Here is a 15,717-nt window from a genome sequence, read left to right on the forward strand (position 1 = left end):
CAAAAGATACTACAAAACGTACAGCAAAAATTAGGGTGGCGTAGATAATAAAAGAAACCTCCGAGTGTACCATTTATGTTTGTAGCAAGATAGAAAATGCTACAAACTGGCAAAAGTAATGTCACATCCAATTTGAAACCTCTTGCTTTTCCAAGGATCGCTCCTTTTTGTCAGTTCTTACTTCATGCCATTGCGACCTAATGTTTCTGATGCTAGGAGAAAAGTCATGATTTTAATATTGAAGGTTTTTTGAAGACTATTAAATTCATTAAACGCCATTTTCAGACGAGAAAAACCGACAACCAACTGGACAGAAATACGCTGACCTGAACAAATTGTCTGTTACAAAAGGTGCTAAAATTACAAACACATTTTGCCAATATAAATAGACTGTACCTAGTCATTTCTTGTCCACTACAAAAGAGCTACAAGCACTGAAAAGAAAATCCACCTTTAGTACAAGTTGTAAATGTAAAATCTCTGAAAGATATCTTCTCTTAAGTGCCTTGTGTAAAAGGTTTTCAAAGGTTTCCAAACCAGTGAATATGAGTGACCTGTCTTCCCTAGTGCAGTTAGCCATTTCCTTGGAAGGTGGGGACAAGTGAAGACATAACTCACTTTCTCCAGCCTACAGTTTTTGTCCCTTCCTAAACTCGGGTTTGGGGGTGGGGAGGTGGGGGGGGGGGAGGGTTAATTTACATTGACTGGTGTATAACCAAATCTCATTTCACTTCATCGACACGGTAAACCATGCTGTTCTTCTTTCAAAACTTCAAGCGTATGGTATCCATGATCCAGCTAATCAATGGTTCTGTTCTTATTTGAGCATTCCTATGCAAATGTGTCTTGTTAATTGCAACAAGTCATCTGAAACGTACCTACCCTGTGGTGTCCCGCAGGGAATGATTTTGGGGCCTCTTTTGTTTTTACTATAATATAAATGAGCTTCAGAATTGCCTCATGCATTCACAACCTAGAATGTATGCTGACGATACTAGTATCACCTATGCAAGCAATGATGTTGAAGAAATAGAGCGTTGTGTTAACATAGATTTAGATAGAATTCGTATATGGCTTGCAGCGAACACACTTACACTAAACACGACTAAGACAGAATTTTTATTAATTGGGTCTAGGCAAAGACTGCCAATGCTAGAAAGGAATCCCATAATTGAAATTAACCAGTTTCTGATTAAACAAGTGTCGACTTCAAAATCCCTAGGTGTTCACATCGATGGAAATCTTTCTTGAGAGTGTCACGTTAACGAAATCGCTGAGAAGATTGCTTCTGGCATAAGTGCGAATAAGCGTATTAGGTATTTTCTCCCTTTTGAGATTCTACTTAACGTATACAATTCTCTGGTACAGCCACACTTTGATTACTGTAATGTAGTATGGGGAAACTGTTCTAACAACCTATCTTCTAAATTGCTCCATTCTAACTTTCTCTAATTATGACAGCAGTACTGGTGAATTATTTCAAAATTTAAAGTGGTCGAAACTTGTTCATCAACGCGCAGTTAATAAAGCAATAATGATGACTTTGCCTTTTGTTAGTCGCTGTGATTTAACTAGTTATAACCTTAGAAAGAATGAATACAAGCTCACTGTTCCACAACCCCGTACTGAATTTTATAAAAGAAGTATTTCTTACAGCAGAAGTGTGTTATGGAAGAGCTTGACTCTGGTGGTGCGGCTATTGACATCCCCTAATTTATTTAAGGGAAAATTAAGAGACATAAATTTCGATTGACAATTAATTTAATTAGCGATATGTTGTTTTTACACACGGCCTCCTTTGAAATATTTTCCATTTCATCGTATACTAAAAAATGCAGTCAAAAATTCACCGATCATTTGAATGCAATTTGATACTGGCTACAAGTTACAGAAGCGACAAATGGGTTCACTTTTCAAATAATCAATTCATGAATGGAATCTTGACCTGGTTTGACTGTAATTCCTCCTTCTGAAACCTGAGAATTAATCTGAGCGATCTTCACTTCCACAACACTTTTCAGTTCATGAAATATGGTGCTTCAGCCCACTGCTTTCGGCACAGAACGAAGTCAACAAGCTTTTATCAGTAAATTCTTTATTACTTGTACCTGTTCAATAAAGGTACGGCAGCTCCAGCTAGCAGTATTTTATCACAAAAGAAAAACGTTAAAAATTTTTTTTAGGAACCGCCATCTGAACGTACTGAAAAATTTCCTTTTTCCTGCAACTGATTTCGAAAGAGACAATATTCCCGCCAAAATTTGATTCCCGTCTGGTATTAAATAAATGCTGATTGGCTAATAACATGACAGGTCCAGCAAACGTTAGATTATGCAAATTAGGGGGTGGTTGATGGCTTGTTAAATGAATGTATCAGGTGCTATTTTTTTTCCCTCTCGAGCCAAAGAAGCAAAGAAGCAAAAAAATAATAATAATAATGCCTGATCTCAGGTTAGTGTGTCACTGGACACTGAATCATTGGGAAAAACTATCCAGGTTAAGTTTATCCAAGGCTTTGCAGAAGTGCCAATGAGTGCTTATGGTCCGCACATTAAGGGCCATGGTCGTAATGAAAAGCTCATATTTATAGGTTTCACTACCTAAAAGTGGTAGTCTTTACACTAGAGCCCAAAGAAGCTAAGAAATATTTCAAGACAAGTAAATTTTAAATTCTTCAAGTAAAAAAAAGCTTCACGCATAACCTATATTTTTTACTTCAGGTTTACTTAAGCCTATTTTCCCACGCAACATAATTAAGATTGATTGACATGCTTCGCTCTTCTCAAAGCTTAGAAAGCGCAAGTTCGCTAAGTCGGTTTTAAGAATGGTTTTCAAGTCACCTGAAACTCTCTTGAATCGTTTCAACGTTCCGACTTTAATGAGATGCAAAGTAAAGTTACTTGCGATTTTACTTAGGCCTTCACACACGCATTTTTGGTTAAGTAAAACTTAGCAGCTCTTACGTCTTACTTAACAGCCTAGTGTTAAGACAACCAGTGTATAAAGGCTTACCTCGTTGGGGTTCTGGTACTTCACGAATGGAGTTTTCTTTACCTGTCACTGTCAAATATCTGTCAAAATCAAATTTCGCGGGGAAAATGCAATTAAAACTCAGTCCATCCAGCAAAATACTTTCAAAACGTTCGGCAACAGATTCCGTGTGCATTCTTACCGTTTGATAGGCGAAAAAAAACAAGAATCAGTGAATGATGATGTCTTCTTATCCGTTCTTGTCCTAAATCTGAAAAAATGTAGCTACATGTGCGGCAGCTCTGGCCTCGTACCCAGACGTCTCTCTTTTGATGAAAATGTGCGCGCAAAGGAAGGCGGGAAGGAATGACCCTTCCCATGGTTCCTTGCGGTTCATCACCAGTCACTCGTTTCGCGCTCGCCTCTGCCGTGCTAAAAACGAAGCGCCTGAGGAGGAGGCTGCGGCAGCTCAGCCTTAACTTCCTGCAGGAGGTCGAGGCAGCATAGAGTTAGTCGAGGGGAGGGGAGGGGTTGAGGGTCTCGATGGGGGGTGGTAACTTTGACGGTTAAGGGTTAATTTTTTCCAATTTCACGGGAGACGATTTTAAAATTTTAGAGCTTTTGACGGTTGACGATTATTAAGTGGAAATTTAGTTTCAGAGTTTAAGAAAATATCAACAGCTGTCTATGGCTACAATCCCGCTCTGTTTTGAGTTCTTTCGGTGTCGTGTTGATGTCTTGCAGAGTTAATTTTCACGTAGTACGATCAGCATTGCAGTGTTATGCTTGCAGAATTTAATTTGTCTACTTTAAGTTAATATTAACTTTTGTGTTTTGGAGGTTGTCCTGGCCTTTTGCTACGAAAATTTCGAAATACTGTATTTTCAAATATAAAGCAAGTTGAGTGTGTTTTTGAGAACGTGGGAACTGAGTTTTCCAGTTTAGAGATTCTGCGGGAGCCTGACGCCCGTGAAGATCAGCTGAAATAGTGAGATTTGAGATACCTTGGTACTTTTTGACGGTCAATATTAATCGGCATTTCTTTGACGTAGGATTCTATCAAGGGTATTTGAGGGGTAGACAATTTTGGTCGAAAACGTTGAGTTTTTTCATTGCTTGTTTTACGGGTGTAATATACATAGATGTTTTATATAGGAAGGAGCCTTTCTAGACTATAAAGATTTCAGCGATTTTATGTAGTTGCTAAATTTGAATTTTTGCGAGAGGTTAGCCCTTGATTTTGGTCAAAACTCTTGAATTTTTTCATTGTTTGTTTTTGGGCAAAAAGGTATAGAAGAATGTTCAGATATGTTTCAAATGGAAAGAAGCATTTCTAGATGAAAAAATATCGCTTGGATATACCGTATTTCCTCGAATAATAGCGGTCCCTCGATTAATCACCTTAATCGATTAATCACCGATTAATCACCTCCCTCGAATTTCCTTTAACGGAAATAATAATCGCCTCCCTCGAATAATCGCCCCCCCCCCAACCCTTTCTCCATCTTCTCTTCCTTTTCTAACCTCCTTGTCAACTTGAAGTGCAATGTGATCCAGCAAAACTGGTCAGTGACGATTCAAGCTCTGAAAATTAATCAAGGAATTAAATTTGGAACACTTAAAAAGCCCATGTTCAGTTTATTTGATGTGATTAATGTTTGATTTACTGGGGAAAATAAACAAAATATTTAGGGCACGACTTCCAGTGAGCAAAAGTTGAAATAATCGCCTCCCTCGAATAATCGACCCTGGCTATTATTCGAGGAAATACGGTAGTCTCCAAGTTTGAATTTTTCCAAAGGGGTTTACCCGCAGAGTCTTTATGGCGAGTTTTAATTATGATCTGCTCCCAATTCAAATTGCTTTAGAAGCTAGAAGACAGTAAATGGCACAAAACAGAGAAGAGGTTGGTTATTTTTATTTGGAATCTCACTCTAAGTCTTTCAGTTCAATTTGCATCGGTTTACGGCAAATGGCAAACGTGAATTTGTGCCGAGTGACCAAGTTTTCCCTTAACTTATCTTTAACCTTTCTTTACGTCCACACTGAAAAATATGTAGTTTCACATTATTTTTATACATAAGAATTGTTTTAGACTGTTTTAGCTGCCATATTCAATTTTGAGAATTCCCCTGGAAGACTCCCGGGGGGAGAATTCCTTAACTTGAGTCTGCCGTCTGGCGTTTGTCCTAAACGTAACTCAAAATCTCTCAACGTCATTGAGTTAAGTCGAGCCAGCTCTCCGTGATAGGGCATGAAAATCGTGATGGGAATAAAGAATCTTTTTCTCAGATATAAATGGTCGATTTTTACTCGTTTGCCGGCAACTACTCTTGCCTAGTACCCATGCCTCACTATTCTGAGATATTTCGTGGCCATTGACCGAGAAGGCCTGGGAAGACGGCAAACAGGGAGCAGGGTAAATCCATTCATCTCTCCATCCAGGCGGACTGCTAGACTTAACAGTGATCCCTAGGGCATCCGAACATGCGAATTGAAGATGTTCTCTGTATTTCTTTGACTGTTATGTTGGCTTTACCTTTATTTCCACCTTGGTCAGATTAGCACCATTCCAAGTACCCCAGCGAATCGTATAGTTACCATTCGCATCTCTTCCGGTTGGAAACGCGTCTTGATCGCAACTGCTAACCCACCAAGCACCTCGTAATTGTGAAAAGCAGCCTATATTATTAGGTTTGTCATGAGCCGCAAACTTGACATTATTAAGGGCTGACAACGCATCTCCTGCACCACCCCCTGAAAAATCATTTACGTACAGCTTCATGTCTATTACTGACAGTAAAACCCCGGGGGGGACTCCGCATATTAAAGGGGTGGGGATGCTCGTCGTCTCGCTTAGGAGTATAAATTTCGGATTTTGGTCTCACTTAGGGGCAAAACGCCATCATATTTAGCCGGGAAGGTCTCGTTTAGGGTTCCACGCTGAAAAATATATAAATATCTATATTGTCTGTGTTTTAACATGGTCTCATTTAGGGGTTCAAAAAAAGCTTGGGCCACGCCCAGATAGGTCTTCTTTAGGAGTTTAATTCAAAATTTCCGATGAGCATCCCCACCCCTTTCATATGCGGAGTGCCCCGTCCGGGAATAAAACATTACATTACATGATGTTACACGACGTTACATGACATGACATGACATTATGTAACATCGCGTTATGTTACATTACATTGCAATACATTACATAATGAAAATTTTCGGAAGATCCACCAAAGATTTCCCCGTTAGCACCTGAGCTGTTTTTGTCCGATAATAGACAACTGTATTTAAAAAATGGGAGTGAAGTCCCGATTCTACTCCTAACTGGAAGCGTCTTAGCACCGGAGTAAAAAATAAGGAAAACTGGGTAATGCCTATCACTGATAATTTCTAAGAATGCTTTAATCTATCTGCACACCCCTCCCCAGAATATGAGAAGAATGACGCCCTTTCAGACATAAAAATATTGAATTGCTGTAGGAACCACTAAAATATCCCTTAAAAAATTGGAAAAGTACATGGCCCAATTTAGGTTTCTTGGAAACTGCCAACCTACCCCTCCCCTAAACCAACAATTTGACCTTACATAGAAATAAGTGTTAATGTTTGCTTAGGGGAGGGGTAGGTGGGCAGTTTTCCCAGAAACCTAAAATCCCTAGTGCATCCCGTGATCCAAGGACAATGCTCTAGTGGTATTTATTTTACAATCCTCTTACCAATAAATTGTCCAACAATAAGCTTGTATTTCGTAGTCCAATCGCCTATCGAACAACCACTGTACTCCGCATAGGTAAGTACGCCGTCCTCAGCTTCAAAATCGACCCTGAGATTGACGGGAAATTGTCCGCAAAGTTGCCATAACTTTTTCAGTCCAATCCAAAATTCACCAGATATACTTCCGAATCCTTCCACATAGGTGAGGTATTTTCGAAAAAAGTTCACAAAGCCGTCGAATCGACGCATTATGACAGTCCAACCGCCACCAGCGGTCTCTTGGTCGCAGTATGCGCGAAAGGGACCCATTTCATCGTTTTCCTGCGCAAGGTCGGGTGTAGGATGGACACGATAGCTGCCACTCTCCACGTAATTTGCATCTAGAAGCTCTTTGCAGTTTTTAAGTACTTTGGAAGCAAGAATAAAAACATAAAGGGGCCGGAAAGTCAGATTATAATATTTTTAGTATTATATATTTTCGTTTCTCTAATTTTTTCTTTTTCAAATAGAAATAGGGGATATAAATTTATATTGAAACCACAAAAAATAGGCAACTATTCGAACTATTTAAAATCGTTGCTCAGCACATTAGTCCCCAAGAATTCTAAATAAATTTCCTAAAACCTACTTTACAGTTTACTTAATAAGAGCCTCTAACAGACGGACAATTCACTAAAAGGGACATAAACTTATTGAGAGTTACTTAATTCAATGCTTCACTAACCCTGGAAAAATCAGTGGTTCCTTGTGGCGTTTCGGACTGAAATTTGAATCAGATATCGACTTTGGACACCGGTATCAGACATTGGACACCGGATATCAGATATCGGACATCAGACATCAGACATCGGACATCGGACATCAGACATCCGACATCACACATCGGACATCAGACATCAGACATCAGACATCAGACATCAGACATCGGGCATCAGACATCAGACATAAGACATAAGACATAAGACATAAGACATCAGACATCGGACATTACACCGTAGACATTGGATATGGGACATCGGACGTCAGACATCCGACATCAGATATAAGACATAGAAATCTGATATTAGGCATCGGACATTGGACATTAGACATCAGACTTCAGACATCAGACATCTGACATACGACATCAGTCATCGGACATCAGACATCGGACATCAGACATCGGACATCTAATTTCAGGCCAAAAGGGGGTCAAAAAATTATACTTTTATTTGCCAGAGAGAGGGGGGGAGATACACAGGAGGTAGAATCGGTGGATATTCAACCTTCTTTTTAACCTAGTAATTTGTTGTTAGAAAATTTTAACGTTTGCACCTTTTTTTCATGTCAGTGCGTGATAATGCGTACTCAGTAGTAAGAGTACACGGTTTTAGGGTTGTAGTATTTCTTCTATTTTGTAGCGTTGTAAGAATGTTCCTTGTTACGCGTTCTTATTTATCATTTCTCAATTGCAGCTTTTTAGGAAAGCCATAGGACAAATTAAAATAAACCAGTTTTGTTTCCTGGCCGATTGGTTTTACCGACCTCCTCTTAAAAAACTGACTTGGGTCCGTCCCTGTTTGAGCGCATACCTCTATAGCGCATATAAGTAATTCCCAGTACAACGTCGTCAGAGATTGAGTAGTTGTCATTTTTACCTCCATTAAACTTAAAATGTCGACCCGTATGAAGCAGCCAGCGCATCCAGTAACCAGTGTTGACTACTCGACACTAGTGTGACATAAGTAAAGATAAGGAAAAATAGTACATAAATCTACGACTGTGGGTTTTTTCTTACCTGGTATTCCTGATTTCACGTTCATGTATGTGTCCGGAATGGATGCTGTTAGGCAAAAGACACAACGATAACGAAGTTCAGTTCATTTGTTTGCCCTGTGCTTACAATTTGTAAAACCCAGGGGCAGCTTTCGAATTGAGGGAGTGAGGGGTTGACACCTGGATGATTATTGGAAATTCGGTACAGGGAAGAGAAGGGACACGTGTGTTTTGGCCCGTTTGGAGAATTATCTATTTTGATCGGAAAATACAATTTTATGTCGGCTATTACTGCGTGGAGCCACACGTCGAAAATTGCCAGCGTGCATCGCACATCACCCATGTAGGGAATACGGATTGTATGTGGGCTAGTCCTAAACGGGGTCAGACATGCAATCTTATGTGAGTTAGCCCTAAACGGACTCAGAAATCGGACAGCTCACCTCACACAGAGAATACAATTTAATTGTGGACCAGTCCTAAACGGGGTACAAAGTTCTCGTAAGGAAATGGTATATAGAGTGCACTTTGTAAATTGCCCTAAAGCAGTCAGGGTTTCAAAGTCTCAGTGGAACCCCTTTGTCCAAACATCACAGGTCAAACTATAGAATGGGAACGACTTTTCTTAAGTCAAAGGAAAGTAAAATCTTTCCAATCTCTGTCATGGTATGTTTAATAGCAAAAAGATTACATTCCCTAAAATAATATAAAGAACCGGAATGTGAAGAAAAGAAAAGAAAGTGAGAGTGAAGATACCTGAACATGGCAAAGGAAGCATTGTGCTTGTCGGGCTTAAGCTGTTACTGCTGCTGATGCTACTGCTACTAATGCTGTTGCGACTGCTACTGCTGCTGGTACTGCTGCTGGTACTGCTGCTAGTGGTAATGGTGCTACCACTGCTGATACCACTGCTACTGCTACTGCTTCTCGTAATGGTGCTACCGCTGTTGCTGGTACTACTGCTACTGATGCTGGTGGTAGTCGTGCTACTCCTGCTTCTGCTGCTGCTGGTGCTGCCGCTACTGTCAGTTGTAGGTAGAACTGAACAGACCGAAGGAGATGGCTGAATAGTCTGAGTTCCAGTGCAATATGGATCTGCAAACAAGATATAGAGAGTATTAAGGCCTAGGTGTATCTTTGTCTACGTAGCAATAACAATAATAACAACAATAACTATAACAATCTTTCATTGACTCACACTTAGAATTATTACAAGAAACATGTTATATACATAGTTACAAATTGACAATGGGACAACAAGAAATAGTAATTAATTATTTGGAGCCTAGAGACTAAAGGAACTGTGAGGTTTTCGATTTAGCCCCTAATGCTATTTTAAGTTCGTTTTAATAAAAAAAAGAGAGAGAGAGCGAGGGAGAAGAACTAGTAGCATAATTCAGTTATAAGGTCCTTTTGGTTGTACACCACATTGTTTTAGCTTCATATATCCATGGCCTATACTACACAATCGGGTGCTCTTGTCTTAAAAAAAAAAACCGTCTAAATCGGCATCGCTTAAACATTCTACTGGCTGGGCTAAGGACAATACAAATATATCAATGAATAAACGAAGTTTACATGATGATTCTCTTAAAAGAATTAATCTGTATAATGCATACTACTCGTTGTTTTATAAAAGTAGTAAAAAAAGTAAAAATAAACAATAACAATTCACGATGGTCAGTTGCTAAGGAAAATGCTCCCGTTTGTGCGGGCGCAAAATCGTCAGCGGTAATTACCATTGTCGAACTCTGCCTAAGAAGCAGTAAAAAACATGGCGGCTGATCTTCGAGAAATTGTTATCGATTTGAGAGGAAATACTGAAAATACGGAAAGGGAGAAAAAGTTTTGGAATGTAAACGAGGTGGAAATAAATCTACTTTCGAGCGGGAGTGGAATAAAGGCGATCAGGAGAGCGAACGGCATGGGAAACATGAATAGTGGACTGGAGGAAATATGTGGGAACAAGCTTGAGCTGACCGGCCCGTTAATTGACAGTTACCTTTTGGAGATCGGTAATCAAGTATCTGCGAAGTTAACTCGATCAAAGGCAACATCTCTGGCTAGCCCTGTTATCCTTTTTGTACCTTGGCCTGTATTTCGCCACATTACAGTGCTGTTTAGAGGATACGGCGCTGAAGTGACCTTCGATAATCGAAAATCGAAGGTGATCTCTACGTTCAACCTTCTTGAAACGGCGGAAAAGATATTTTCGCCAGCTCGTTTTGAAGGACAAGATGTCCTAAGGAAGCGACATTTCAGTCGCCAACCTGACAATAACGGTACAATGAGATCTGTTTACAAAGGCAGATCGGCTGTGGCTATTTCCCAAACAACTCCTTTTTGTTTTGATTATAATCTTAAAAATCAAAAGGTCACTGTCACATTCTACATTCAGCGGTACACAGCACAGGACTTTGTGATTGACTCTAGCCTACAAAGTCTTATGAGTCAGTGAGTTTTATAAAATGCAAGGTGGGTAGTAAATAAGACTTTTTGGGATAGAATGAATCTTATTTCTCCTATTAAATCCTGGACACAATTCAGTATAATGTGACTGTGACCTTGCAAATTAAATGAATGAAAAACTAAGATTAGTAAGCTTAAGACAAAAATTTGAAGAACAATTTTCCTTTTTATTAGCACATGCAGGATTATTTCCTTTACAGTTGCATAATTAAGAAATGCTACTAAATCTGTAAAAAAAAAGAAGTATAAGTAGTAGTTTATCATCAGAATCATACAATCCAATAATATAACCAGCAGTAAGAGGCTCACTATATGGTACCTTTAGTTAATTACTTTATTTCAAAAAATGCAAAGGTCATTTCCACTGCTGTGTAAATCATGCTATGTGATTTCACTTTATTTTTATATATTGTGAGGAAAAGGAGGAGGTTGGGGTGCTACCATAAATCTCACCCATTGATATACAATACATAAGACAGTAATATTCAAAACATATTTTGGTTTGGTAAAACTAATTACAGAATTTTTTTTTGAAAAGGCAGTTTAAGGATTCACTTACATGAAATGTAGATATGAAAAATATTTTTTCACATAAATAATTTTCTGTGCCATGTGTTCAGCAGTATAAGGATATAGTTTTTGTTAAATCAGATTTGTCAAGTGATGAAAGTTAAGAATATATAATTTACAGAATTAACACTGGTTTGAGCAGTAGATTTTCAACATATGCTCATTACTTACATTGAAATAAAATTAATTTTTTTTTATGAAATGATGTGTGGTCTGCAAAGTTTTTTAACTATAATTCCTTATTCAGGGCAGTTTCAAGCCTTTTAATCAATATATCTTTGCTTCCGGTCACAAGTAACCCCCTTTGCGCCAACTCTTTTTTTAAGTCCTTGACAGACAGTTGCTTAGGATCAATAATTGCCCCTCTGGATGCTTTAGCATCACTAACTATTTTAGGTAATGAAATAACTACATCTTTATGTTTAATACACCTGGGTAACCATGTCTCTTGTTTCGGATCAAAAACAGAACTTTGTGTTTTGCAAACTAAATCAAATTTTCGTCTAGAAAGATGATTATGATATTTCATAGCAACAGCTTGCTTCAAAGCATCTTCAGATTTATTAAAATTATCTGTAGCTCTACCAAAAACACCTTGTAAATATTTGCCCCTTTTGTACCCACTTATAAGTTTATCCATTAATTCAGAGGATGCATGAGATCTAAGGTAGTCCCAAGCACCATATAGTGAGCCTTCTTCCCCAGCATGAATAAACTGCAGAATATTTTTAGTCTCTAGTTTACGTCTAAATCTGGTAGTAGAGGTTCTGTTATTTATCATTCCAAAAGTAGTCTCAACGTTCTGCCTTCTTGTTCTTGCATATCCTCTCTGTTCCAATAAAACCTTAAGCTTTTCATATTTTCTGTTAATCTCATCCAGAGCCTTTTGCTTCTCTTCCATCTCTTTGGTCAACTGTTCTTGTTGACCTTTTGTTTCCTCCAATTTTTGTGCTGTTAATGTAAATCAAAAATACATCATTATTTTTTTGAAATGTTTCACATTTCTGCTTCCCCCGGCCGCCAATCTTTTTTTAATGTAAACACCATTAATTTAAATCGATTCTTTTTCAAATTGCTAAATAAAAATACTGTGCCAAACGCACAGTTTAATATATATGACATAATTGCAACCCTGTCAAATGATAGAGAGTCTTACCTATTTCCTCGGATGAAGTTTCCATACGAGATAGTTTCTCCGTCGCTTCTCTTTCTTTGTCATTAAGATCCTCTTCTTTTTCTTTAAGATCCTCTTCTTTTACTTTAAGATCCTCTTCTTTCTCGTTTATGCGGGCAAATTTTTCCGCTATTACCTCTTCTTTCTTTTCAGCCTTTTCCCTAAAGTCACGCTTCAATTTATTCAAGACTTGTGACCTAGAATTCACCCAAAACCTGTTTGTAACAGTTCGATTTGAGTCGCATCTTCCACTGTGGTTGTACTTCTTGCTGCATTTCCTACTTTTCGCACACAGACGAGTCGAACTAAAACGGTGAAAAATAGAACATCGAAGGCAATCCATTCAAAGAAAATTAACGGTCTAGAAAGGGAAGATCCAACATGGCGTCCTGTGCATGACTGCCGATCAAAAAGGGGGTTTAAACATCGTTTTTTTACCTTGTTTCACTGCATTGTTCTCCCGAAGCGGACGCCATGATGAATGAACTTTGATTTGAATTCGGGACTGCCTTGGTTTCAGGGGGAAGCAAGAAGATACTGGAAGAAATTGCACTAGGGGACGGTGAAAACGGCCATTTTGAGCATTTTTAGCGTAAAGCGCACAAAAGAAGTGAAGACTTCCGAATTCAGATCTTTTATTTTACCTTCTTTTTCCTTCAAAACAAAAACATGCTGCTCAAAACAATCTCAGTGTGAGTTTAAACTCCAAAATGACGAAAATAGTGCCTCAATTGAAATGAAAATTTTGGCAAAACAAGAATCGTTTCGCGGTAGCCCGACCGTCCTGATAGTGGTCAAGGCCCCCTTTTTATTGGTTTTGCCTATGGGAGGCTAGGGAATTGTTTTTTCATGGAGGGAGGGGATAGAGAAGTGACTACACATGGTTTGTATATATTCCGGCGCTACAAACACTGATGCTTGATACCGCGTCGTCACGTGACCTAGGTTTGTTTATGGGAGCATTTTCCTTAGCAACCGACCATCGTGATTGCCCCATACGAGTGGAGACCTTTGACGATGACAAAAGGGAACACTCAATCTCACTAGTAATATTTAACAATTATTCGCCGAAGGCGAAGTTAATATTGTTGAATAATCCCCGAGACGAAGTCGAGGGGATTATTCAACAGTATTAACTGAGCCTGAGGTGAATAATTGTTTTAGTATATTCACACGAAGTGATCTCAACAGAATCAGAAAGGAAACCATTAAAAAACGATTAGTTTGATTGACGGGTGAATTCATGCGTGAACACGAAGCCGTAAACGGTGCATGCGCAAAAGTTAGATCTTTACAGTATCTTCAAACATGGCAAATGATAGTTTTCATCCTTTTGTATCGAGTTTTGTAAGCTTTAGCATCAACGGTTTAAAAGAAAACGCCGAAAATTTAAATTACTACCCAATTCTGAGAAGAAAAGTATCTAGAGCTTTATTTGTTTCTGTCAACTCACCGTGAATGAGAAAGTTTTCTTCGTCGCTTCTTGCAAATGCTGTCAACAGCGGCTGCGATCAAGGTGAGCATTGATTATCTCCAAAGTTCTTTGCCTTGTTAACTTGCTGGCACGTACAATTTTCGAAAATATTTGTCCTCCTCTCTTCTCCATAAATTAACTTCTATTTATAGGCAAAATTGGTCTTGCGAGAAAATCCCGAAATCACAAAACAGTGACAAAGCGACCTCGTTTTCCTCTGTAGTGGTAAACATAGCTTCGAGCGTACAAAAAGTCAGCTAAAGTAAACCACTTCACAATAAATCACGCTGCTTAAACACCATGAAGTCTTTTCTTGCCTTCAAAGTCATCAGCACTTGGATATTCGTGTATTTTCAAAAAGGTTTTACTTTGAAACTTTGGCAAAACACCCAGTTCACGACAGCGATTTTGTTCGGCTTTATATTCACCGCCTAGCGCGGTGAATATAACGTCATAGTCCGAGATAGCTAACCAATCAGATTGCTTGAATTACCAAGATCACTGAGTGTGTATATACTAAATAGATTTAGCCAGGGCTAAAAGCGAAGCTCCCGTTAATAAATTCATAATTTAAATGAAACAATAAACTTGCAATCCACAGATCAGGGTACATTCATGTGACTTTTGAGGCAAAGGCTAAGTGATTTTAGAGAAAAATAATTCGACAGTCCAGGAGTGAAACAAACTTTACATTGAGTTAGTAGTCTTATTTGTACACCCAAAAATAGCAATCATGTTCGATCACAGTAGATTAGGCCTGGAAAGTGTATTATATTTGCATTAGCTGTTGCATCATAATGTGGCATTCACCAGTCTCTCCAACATTGCTCCGTTTGAGAGACTAATAATTGGACAACCCTGAAATATAATACTATGAAGGAACGGTGAAGCAGACTATTTTTCCCGAAACTTCGTGTACACATTAAGGACAACAACAACTTGCCACATGATAAGTTTCATCGATTTTTATTTCCATTTTCTAGCAAATTTCCAGACCTAAACTTCGCCACATATGTTCTCTATATTTAACCATGTTATGAAATCCGAACGTGGCACTAACAGTGAGCCTGGGTTACCTGTGATCAAAGCACGCCCTTCCTTTGCACAACAAATTATAGCATTGACCACATTATAAAACGTTTTCACGTAGAGAATTCCATAATGCCGGGACTTTTCAGTTAGAAAAATCTGTTCCTATGTGATATGCAGTTTAATAATTATGGGCTTTTAGTGAAAACGATGAAAAAAATTCCCAAAATCCCCTTTTCGGCCAGCCGGACGGGTTCTCACTTTTGACAGGCACCAAATTTGCAGTGCGATTAAAAGACTTACGCTTCAACATGATAGAGATTTTGTTATGTTTAGGTTTTATTTCCCTGTATTTGTAAAACTGTTTATGGTCTTGTTATGTGTAATCTTTAAAAGCTAGTGATTATTTACGCGCTGCGTTTTGAGTATTCCTGCATGCGATGTTTATGTTCGACTCGAAACAACCGGTGCAGCGATAAAAATTGCGAGAGGGACTACTAACAATCAATAAAATAAATTTAATTCGGTGAAACATGTACAGAGACAATAATTTTCATTCACG

General features: G+C 38.6%; 1 protein-coding gene across 1 annotated transcript; it reads right to left on the reverse strand.

Moving 5' to 3' along the window:
* Positions 1 to 5,149: 5,149 nt before the first annotated feature.
* LOC140925000 (ficolin-2-like) lies at positions 5,150 to 10,181 on the reverse strand. The gene is made up of 5 exons (XM_073374962.1): positions 10,115 to 10,181; positions 9,196 to 9,534; positions 8,462 to 8,506; positions 6,687 to 7,091; positions 5,150 to 5,727 (listed from the first exon to the last, which is right to left on the reverse strand). The coding sequence occupies exons 1-5, from the start codon at positions 10,179 to 10,181 to the stop codon at positions 5,495 to 5,497; spliced, it is 1,089 nt and encodes a 362-aa protein (XP_073231063.1). The 3' UTR covers positions 5,150 to 5,494.
* Between the last annotated feature and the right edge of the window lie 5,536 nt (positions 10,182 to 15,717).

This window comes from Porites lutea, chromosome 14 (assembly GCF_958299795.1).
Source record: "Porites lutea chromosome 14, jaPorLute2.1, whole genome shotgun sequence".
Taxonomy (NCBI): Eukaryota; Metazoa; Cnidaria; class Anthozoa; order Scleractinia; family Poritidae; genus Porites; species Porites lutea.